The following is a 9824-nucleotide window of genomic DNA, read 5'->3' as shown; positions in this document are numbered from 1 at the left end:
GCAGAGGCAAGCATATCTCTGTGAGTTCGAGACCAGCCTGGTCTACAAGAGCTAGTTCCAGGACAGGCTCCAAAGCTACAGAGAAACCCTGTGTCGAAAAATATATGTGTGTGTGTGTGTGTGTGTGTGTGTGTGTATCATGCCTAATGTGTGCCAGGCCCTGGGTTCCCTTCCCAGTACCAGGAGCAGGGAGGGGCTGAAATACATTGTAAATACTGAGTTAGGTATTGGGTAGAGTTAAACAATGCAAACATGTCGTGCCCCAATGAAAGGGGCCAGCATCCAGCATCCAGTGGGAGAGAGTAAGTGGTACTTAGACTGATGAGTGGGTATTTCTAGTCGTGGAGTCTGGTGAAGGAAGTGAATTATGCGTGAGTATAGGGCAGGCTTTCCTAGCTTCAGCAGCGCTGATGCAGAGGGGAGGGGGTGTCCTGTGCACTGCAGGATGCTTAATAGGATCTCTGGCCTCTAATTAGAATACCAGCCACACTCCTCACAGCCAAAAATGTCCTGGAAACATTACCTAACAGCCACTGGCCAATTCCTCTACCTCTGTTGACAACGGCTAGCATTGAGAATGAGAACAGGCATGGGACTGAGTTAAGGCTTAAATCCCAGTTCTGACTCCTCTTTCCCTTGTCGCCTCTTTCATTGAGGATGATAGAAGAATGAAATTCAACAGCAGACAGGAGGAGCCTTTTAAGTCTCTGGTCAGAACACAGGCACTCACTACTCATTTGTTGGCAAATTCCTTAAATGGTAACCAGCCCCACGGTCCACACACATTTACAGAGGACTTTGTGTAGGGCTCAGGGCTAAGTTCTGGGGCACAGAACATAATGCAGAACCACTAGTGTTTCAGTGAGCACCAATGTCCGGAGGAGCATTCATCTCCAGTGGACACTGGCTTCCAGGCTGGCTTAAGTTTCCCAGCCCAGCTCACAGACTGGTGTTCTAGCCCCAGGAGGAACCCGCCCCCACTAAGAGGGTTGCTCAGTCCCCACCTCCTGTGCTCCTCCACGAAGCTGACAATCTCCTCTTCACTGTTGGGTTTGTCTGGGATGGTCACAGGCTCATCCATGAAGGCCTCATAGAAATCAATCTCATTCAACTTCAGGGTCAGCTTCTTTGCCACCTTTGAGGAAGTCGACAAGAGTTGTGAGTCGGAGATGCAGGGTCCGAGTGGGAACTAGTAAAAAGGGGAAACGAGCTGCAGGAAAGGAGTCAGAAAATGCGGGTCTACGGGGGGGGGGGTAGCTTAACTTCCCTGGGCTAATTTAACAGGACAATGACAGGGTAGACAATCTAATGCCCCTCTTCCCTTCAACTATATAGAAGGAAGGGATGAGTTTCAGGTGCAGGAGTGCCGGCATGCAGAATGGGACCAAGACCCCATCAATTTGGGAGAGAAGGCTGGGGGCAACTTAAGAGTGTAGGGAGAGCGGTGCGGTTTCGGGGAAGAGAACCTTGCTGTCGAAGGTGGCGAAGAAAGGGATATAGGGATGAAACTCTTCAGCGGCATCCTCGAAGGCTTTGTAGTCTGAGGGGAAGAGAGGACAGTCATTCCCAGGGTCTGCCAGAGAATCAGCCCCTTGGCTTCTCTGCAGATCTTCCTGGACCCATCTCCTCTAGCCTCTAGTTCTCTGAGAATAAAATACAACTGAACTGTAGCGGAAGTTCTGGAATGCGGGGCTGTGGGGGGGTGGTGGAGGATTGGGGAATGCCCCAGGGTAGAGGAGACAGGACAGATGAAGGAGCTGACCACGGGAAGGAAGGAGAGGGACAGGAAGTTCAGAAGCAGAGATGCTGAGAGCCATTGGCAGAAGGAGGGAGGCAGGAGGACAGGGTGGCAAGCGAGGACAGAGAGGGGAGCAGTGGAGCTGTTACCCACGCTCTGAGTCTTTGTTCTTGAAATAGCCAATGAGTTTGATCTCATCCTCAATATTCTCAAATGCCTGCAGCTCTCGTTCACCTTCGATCAATTCCACAGGGTCTTCTAGAACCTGGAAGAAGAAAAACATGGAGGAGACCATTTCTGTCCTCACTGATAGGACCCAGAGAGGGATCTAGGGAAAGGCAGGGGACTTTTTCGGGATAAAGAGCTAGCTGGTGGTAGAGGGTGGGCACATGGCCCGTGTGCTGTACACTGTTAATGGTGTTGTGCCATGTGTGTGAGGTGTATGTTCTGTATCTTCTGTTTGGCATGGGGTATGTTATTGTATGTGTGGTTTATTTATGGGTCTAACTGCGTGGTATATATCTGATATAAATTGTGTATGTTGCACGTTATATGTGATATATGTGTATTGCATGTCATGTGTGCTGCCTATGAGTGTGCATTGTATGTATGCTGTGTGACTGGTTATATGTGGTACTGTATATGATGTGTGTTATTTGTTACGTGTAAGCATATACGCGTGGTATGTGTCTGTTTTGTGTCTGATCTGTGTGAAACATGTTTATCTATTTTACGTTGCCTGTGGTATGTGTGCAGCATATGTAGTATGCGTGTCTGGTTTGTGCTGTCTGTGGTGTGTGTGGAGGGGTGGAGGGTGGATCAGTAGGGACTAAGGGGCACTGGAAACGTCAAGGCTGTCAGGCTCAGGGGAGTCCTCACATCAAGCAGAAACTCCACCAGCGTGTCCGCAGCAAATTCGCCATCGTACTCAATGACTTCATCTCCTTTAAACACATAAATGCTGTCCTCTTCAATTAGTCCTAAGGAACACAGGGGAGGTGAGCCGCGACCCCAGCCTTCCCTGAGTCGAACTTCTGGTTAGAGCCCACCCACTGGCTAATCCCAGCAGACTCATCCCCGCCTCACCATTTCTCTCCCCCACCCACTTACAACAACTCCTTACACCCTGCATTCTATGTCCGTGCCTCGGGATTGAGTTCAGGAGCTAACCTCACAGCTGAGCAGGCTACGAAGCTGGGGCAAGGAGGGGTTGTGGGGAGCAGGTAGGGTTTGAGGGGAGGAAACCAGAAAGATGCGGATTCTAGCAACACAGCTCCCTTGCTCTGCCTACATAGCCGGGGATGACTATTCCTGAAGACTCTAGGAGCTGCTTCTCTGCTACGGCCGTCCAGATAACTTGTTGCTAACTACCCTTCCCCCATCCACATCCGGTGTCCAGCCTGTGCTGCCGCCTGGTGGCTGGGTGATGTAACATCTGTGCTCTGCTAAGAGGGGGGAGGGGAGGGACGAGGGGGAGGGTGGGGGAGGAGAGGAGTTGAAAAGGTTTTTGCAGAAGGTCTCTGGCTATGCCTGTATTCCTTGGTTTCCCCTTTCCTTCTAACACCTAGCTGTGTTTCTTTTTCTTTGTTTCTTCTCTTGCGTTTTTTTCAACTAAATTAGGTTAGTATACAAAGCAAAGTATCTACATGCTTTTTTTTTTTTGGTTGTTTCACTATGTTACCGAGGAGGCTTTGAGCCCAGAATATTACTGCTTTATCCTCCCAAGTACAAGTATTGCAAGAATGAGCCACCATGCCCCTGCTCATGCCCAGCCTTAGCCATTTTTTAGATAAAGATGGCTACCACCCCACCCCACTCCATCTCGTGCTGGGATTGGAGCAGGCACAAGTCTCTGAATAGAATAGCTCCTAGTCTCAGACTCCCCTCCCCACCAGAATAGATATGGTAGAATTCCTAAGCCCCCCCGTCTCTCTCCAAAGTCCTCCACCGAGGCATCTCTGGTCTGGTATCCCCTTTCTGCTTTTTGCCCCTCCTTCCCTTTCTTACCTAGTTTCTTGGCCACAGCTGCATCTTTCTCAGAGTCCACCAGGCCGAAGCCAACACCCTTGTCTTCTAGGACTTGGGCTGCTAACTGGAAGGAGGAGTCAGGGTTAAAATTAGCTCCTAGAATTCTTATTTAACCCCCTTCCCCATTTAACGCTTTCCCACCATCAGGTCAGCTGAGGTACAAGAAGCTTAAGCATTGACCTTGACCATTCTTTAAGATGCACACTCTCCGCAAACACCCCATGATCCTAGCCTGTCTTTGGCGCAGTGTTTTTAAAGATCGTGGGTATTTACTGCTCATTGTAAAGTTCCTGAGGGAAGCTGAGGAGTCTCACTTTCCCTGAAGGGCTGGGCTCTGCCTTCCATCTTGATCAAAGGCCAAACTCAGCATAGGGGAATATAGGATCCTTGGGACCCTCAAGTAACTCCCAAAATGAGAACTGAGACAGATGGGGGGGGGCGCGGCTGGTCATGTTGTTGAAGGGTGGGAAAGTCTAGAAAGTCAAGAGGTCACCATTCATCACCCAAGGAGGGAGAGCCACGACAGAAACTAAGTAGCATTCTTCTTCCAGATCCATCTCCCCCCTTCCCTTAGTACTGTAGCATTTCCAGCCAGTCTTCAGGGTAGTCACAGGCTGGTCACTCCCCCACAAGCCTCCCCACCCAGCAATCCACCCTGACTCTTTCTGCTGTGGGTGCAGCTGCACCCCGCCCAGTCCTGCAGCACAGTGATTCTTAGGGGAATGGGAGGGCCGGTGGCAGGTGGATGGCAGAGGCTACTGAGCACTCAGGATAAAAATACTTGGCTCATCAATCAGACAGCGGTTTCCAGAGCCCGACAGGGCTCACAGAAATGCAAGCCTGGGACCTGGTGTCTGACACTGAAATGTTCCAAGTTTTCCATACAAAGTGGAGCCTCTGTATCACCAAGCTGGAGAAGGAACCAGAGAAGTTCAGACAAAAAACAAAATAAAGCAAAACAAAACAGCATGACCATATCGCAGCTCCCTTAGGGTGTGTGTGGCCATGTATCCCAATCTAGGCTTCCCCCCTGCCACTTCCCCCCACACCCTTGTGCTTTGTATTAACCGTCTCTGCTGTGGGTTAAGTCAGATTTGGGGTGGGGGTAAAGAAATCTCTTCTCCAAAAGAAAAGACGGGGATGGCATGCTGAAGCCTCCTTCAACCAAAAGAATTTTCTGTAAGGACATTTGTTTAATCCACTAGGGACAAAAGAGGAATTGGAGGAGGGAAAGGGACCGGGCTGGGAGGCTTGTGGGAGGCCTCCAGGAGATGTTTAACTACATAGTCATTAAGTCAGTCATAGATAAATATCAGTCCTGTTTACATTCCTGCTGGGTATTGGGGTATAGCCCTAAGTGTGTGAGGGGGGCATATTTTGACTAGGAGAGAACATCGCTGGTATGGAGCCCAATGCAGAGGCCTGCACACAGCCCCCTCCCCCCACCTTCCCAGCTAAACCTGGGATCCCTGCCTCCTACTGCACAGACTTGCCCTAAAGTTACCAAAGAAAGCATAGGGCCCTGGTTCCTGAGTCTTTTTCTTTTGGCTAAGGCCACATTCCAGTCATGCTGTCCATGAAGACAAAGGCCCTGTGATACTCTGACCCCAGCCGCCGCCACCCTCAGACACGGGGCTCACAGAAGGGACTGGGCATGCTCCTTGGGCCTGCTATTCTCTACTCACCTCCAGGATTAGCTCCTCCATCTCAAATTGTCTTTGTGAGGCCTTGTCGTCCTCGGGGGGCTCATGGTAGAGGAGGGCCAACACCTCATACTTCTTGAACACATTCTTGTAGTTCTTTGCGTTCACATTGATGACACGGTCCACACCATCGTACTCGGGGAAGTCCAGCCCTTCCTCCCCCTGGACCCCTGGCTTGGGTATCCCCAGCACCAGTACAAACAGCAGTGCTAGCCGCAGCTTGGGCACTGCCCTGGCCCCCATCCTGTCAGTAGCTCTCATGGAGGTAGTGGGAGCTAGGTCTGCTCTCCTGGTCCTGAGGAGGTTAGCTGAGATAGGGAGGTGTCCCTGGATACAAGAGTCCTGAGTTAGGGGCTCTGGGTGGGGGGTGGGGTAGGGAGTGGGCCAGAGCAGTGGACAGAGGGCACTGCTTGGTCCTGGAGAAACTGCCGACAGAGCCAAGTGGAAAGGGGTCAGGAGGAGCAATAGGAACAGGGGCGGGGAGGGAACCGGAGCTGCCCCTTGAAACTGGCACCCCTCCGTCCCCACCTGGTCCTGTCTAAATATGTCTCTGTGGTTGGCAGGAGAGATGGATAACCTTCTGAGGCCAGGACAGCTCCCTGAGAGCCTGAATCCTCCCGCCTCCTACACCTCTTCCCTAGGCTCCCTGCAGCTCCTTCCTTCCCCCTCCCCCAGTGGCCAGGGCTCCTCAGCCCCTGGCCCCATGCAGGCCTAAGAGCTCATCGCCATATTAAGAAAGGGAAAGGGAGAGATGCCGGATCTAAAAATAAGACCAGATGAGTTAGGGGTAAGTGAAGCCGAGGCTGGAGGAGGGGAGATGGAGGGGTAACAGGGATCCCAGGGTAGGACAAGGCTAATCGGAAAGAAATGTAGGTGAAGAGGTGGACACAGTTCGGGTCCCAGGCTAAGCTGAGGATGAAGTGGGGGAAATGCCGTCTTTCTTCTGATGCCTAAAATCTAGCAGTCATCCATAGATAAAGTCTATTTCTTTCATCCTACAAAGGAGAGAGGGGCAATAAAAGCACATTCCAGGCTCCAGGAAAGAAACCCCCTGCAGTTCCCTTTAAAGAACGTGGACCAAGGATGAGATCATTCTCTGAATAAAAGATGGAGCGGAGTCCAAGACCAGAAGCCTGGCTTCGCTCCAGCCTGTTTCCTTTGCTTCACTCACCAGTCCTAACTCAGGAATGTACGGGGAAGGACAGGGCTGGCCCGGATTCCATCCTGTAGGGATGTGGGCTTGGGCTTTCTCAGCCTGCAAGGACCACTATGAGGGAGGGAATTCTGCTCGGCTGCTTCCTCCCAGTGCTCTCTGCCCTGATCCTGCGGGACTCTGTTTCTAGGACATAGAGGGCCGAGCGGGATGCCCAGGCTACGTGATTCTAAAGAGAGCTAATAATAAAAAAAAAATACTATTTTTTCCTATGTCTTTGATAAGGCACCAGATGATCCGGTATAAACCTGGGAAAAATCAACATGAGGTAAACAGGAAGAGGTGGGCCCTGTGCAAAGTTACCCAGGACTGTGGATTAATTCTATGCATCTGAGACCCGAAGCAGAGCTGGAGGTGTGAAAACTGTAGTTTCAGGCTCCTCACTTGGAGGTGAAGAGATGACTTTAGCTTTTGGTATCTAGCAAGACCCCTTTTATGGCCTTCTAGGGTTCACACTCGATAGGAAGTACACTGGGGCTCAAGGGGGATCGTGAGAAGATCACCCTAAAGCCAGCTCTCCTTGTCCCCTGCGCAAGGTTTTTCTCATTCGGGAAAAATAGTGTTTATTTTGCATCTAGGTAGAAACATGAAGCTATGTTAGCAGAATAGCTTCTTTCGTTGCCCTGTGACAGACCTCACGCGCCTAACTTACATTCTTAAGAACAGGGGTGGGTATAAGAGGGACAGCTGCCATGGTAGCAGGGGAGACCAGAGCATGGCGCTGGAGCTGGGGCCATCTCAGAGTCCTGTCTCTTGATCTCCCAGGAGAGCGCCCGGTGTGCCAGGCAGAGCTTACAACCCTGGCTGCAAAGGCCACCCAGGCCTGCCCATGAGTAGATCCAGTCTTGGTGTCTCATTTCTGCAGGGTTCTGGGGAGAGGCAAATGTCTGAAGAGACAATGGGGCACTAGATGTCTTCCACCGTGAATTAGACCTTTGGAATCAGACAGGACTCCATGGGGACCCTGGCCCCTTCAGCTCCTCCTATGCTGCCAGCTCTCCCCACTGGGGGCCCTTTCTGGCTTCATTTCCACCCTTAACCTTTTCGGCTCCTACATGACTGTTCTAGTCCCCCTCTCTCTGATGCTTCCTTCTGCGGTGTCTTCTCCGTCCCCTTCCTTCCCAGGCTCCCCGTGTGCAGCCCTTTGGATGGATTTAACACGCCTCAGCCACCCATATCAAATGACCCTGAGTTGGGGTGTCAGTATTTTTAACCCACCAGACACTCAAAGTTCCTTACTACTGAAACTTGAGGAGCTGGTCCCCCTCCTCCCCATCTCACATACCTCCCCACCTCGTTTCCATCTTCCAGGGTCTGTTTCAGCCCTGTCAGCAGCCTGGGTGGACCCCAGACTGTTAGAGCTCTGTCCCCAGGAGACCTTGTGTTGGAAGACGAAAGGGGTGGAAGGAAGTCTCTGAGAAAGGAACCCGATACAGAGAAAGAGGGGCTGGCTACATCCTTCAATGTGAGGGATTTTTTTTAAAAATTTTGTTGTGGGGCTGGGCGGTGGTGGTGCACGCCTTTAATCCCAGCACTCGGGAGGCAGAGGCAGGCGGATCTCTGTGAGTTCGAGGCCAGCCTGGTTTACAAGAGCTAGTGCCAGGGACAGCCTCCAAAGCTACAGAGAAACCCTGTCTCGAAAAAACCAAAAAAAAACCAAAAATTTGTTGTGTTTTCTGACAGCCTGCAACAAAGCCCATCCTTCAGGTCCATGCTCCACTCCCATTATCCTGTTTAGTTTTTGTTTTGTTTGTAACCGTGTTTGGTTCCAGTTACCACTGAAAGAGTAGTTTGAAGAGTGGTTAATGGTACAAGTTCCAGAATGAGGCTCTAGCTTCTTCTCCTACGAAACAGAGTGCAGTGGTGGGAATCTAGCAATGGCAGGCACAGCCCTTGCCGCGGTGTTGGGAGATGTGCACTGGTGCCTATGCTGTATTTTGGCAACAGCTGCTGAGTTCCTCCCGGTTTTCCTCGGCATTCTTGTGGTTCCTTTGGGGCACAGATCCCTAAAAGGTCCCCGAGAAGGAACTCAGAGTCTCAGAGCAAAGCAGAGGTGCTCACTGAGCAGAAACGAGGGATCGAGGGAGAAGACAAAGTGGGGAGGAACCACAGGAAGAGGCTGGGTAGGAGAGAGGTTCCTTGCACCTTTTTGCTAAGACCGGGAAAGCTTGGGTCCAGGGCTCAGGGTGTAGCTCAGCAATACAATACTTGTCTAGCACGCACAGCGCCTGTTTCAAGATTATACTGGAGAGAAAGGCTAAAGGATGGGCTGGGTTAGAGATGTCCTACTGACAGGCCTGCTGGGCAGGAACCACCAGTCTGCCCTGGAGGAGAGAACCTCGCCACACTCCATGTGACTGTTCCCAAGTCATTGAGCCTTGCTGGACCTGATGTCATTAGGTCTCCTTGAGAGCAACAGTGTTGTGGCCTGTTGTCTGATCTGAGAAAATCCAAGTCAGATCTAGATTATTTGGTCCCACACGCCCCAAATGTGGGTGCAGAAATGGGTGCTATGGTACCTCTACAAGATACAGCTCAGCGTCAGCTGGTTCTAGCTAGACTTTGGGGGCATTCTCTTGTCCCTTACACTGACAGCACATGAGAGATTGATCTTAAAATGGGAAATACCCTTCAGCGACAAGGAGGTTTAATCTTCTGTTTTTAAAGGCAGGGTCTCACTGTGTAGCCCTGTCTGGCCTGGCACTCAATATGTAGACAGGCTGGCATCAAATTCACAGAGGTCCAAATGTCTCTACCTTCCAAATGCTGGTATTAAGGGTATATGCCACCACACTCAGCCCCAGACGCTTGATTCTAGTACCTTTTCAGCCTCCTCTCAGGTCTCTGGAGGTCTCCCTTGGCCAGTTACAATTTTAAGTGTGGGAATAGAACTTTGTAGCACCCTCTAGTCCCCCCAAATCAGATTCCTACATACCGAGTTAGGCGAGGGCTGCTCCAAATGTTTACTCTCTAGACTGGCTACTGAATGTATCAAGACTGTGTACCTCCTTGCTGGGCTCCAGACAGAGCAGGCTGGGCTTTCCCCAACCCACCCCATCTCCTACCAGTTGCTCTTGGTCCAGCCCCAGGAATGCCTCTCTCTCATCCAGAGTAAATTCAATCCAATGCCTCTGCCCCCCCG

The 9824-nt window shown here is 51.2% G+C and overlaps 1 protein-coding gene across 1 annotated transcript in view; it reads right to left on the bottom strand.

Annotated features, from left to right (window-relative positions):
- Positions 1 to 5730, bottom strand: part of Casq1 (calsequestrin 1) — a 10903-nt gene extending 5173 nt beyond the window's left edge. Inside the window, exons 1-6 of the mRNA XM_005368575.2 lie at positions 5452 to 5730; positions 3746 to 3830; positions 2618 to 2718; positions 1892 to 2003; positions 1467 to 1540; positions 1005 to 1135 (exon numbers count right to left, since the gene is read on the bottom strand). Coding sequence (XP_005368632.1) covers positions 1005 to 1135; positions 1467 to 1540; positions 1892 to 2003; positions 2618 to 2718; positions 3746 to 3830; positions 5452 to 5730 — 782 coding nt within the window. The remainder of the gene's footprint in view (positions 1 to 1004; positions 1136 to 1466; positions 1541 to 1891; positions 2004 to 2617; positions 2719 to 3745; positions 3831 to 5451) is intronic.
- Positions 5731 to 9824: the final 4094 nt, after the last annotated feature.

This window comes from Microtus ochrogaster, unplaced genomic scaffold (genome assembly GCF_000317375.1).
Source record: "Microtus ochrogaster isolate Prairie Vole_2 unplaced genomic scaffold, MicOch1.0 UNK35, whole genome shotgun sequence".
Lineage (NCBI taxonomy): Eukaryota > Metazoa > Chordata > Mammalia > Rodentia > Cricetidae > Microtus > Microtus ochrogaster.
This window is presented reverse-complemented; position numbering and strand designations above follow the sequence as displayed.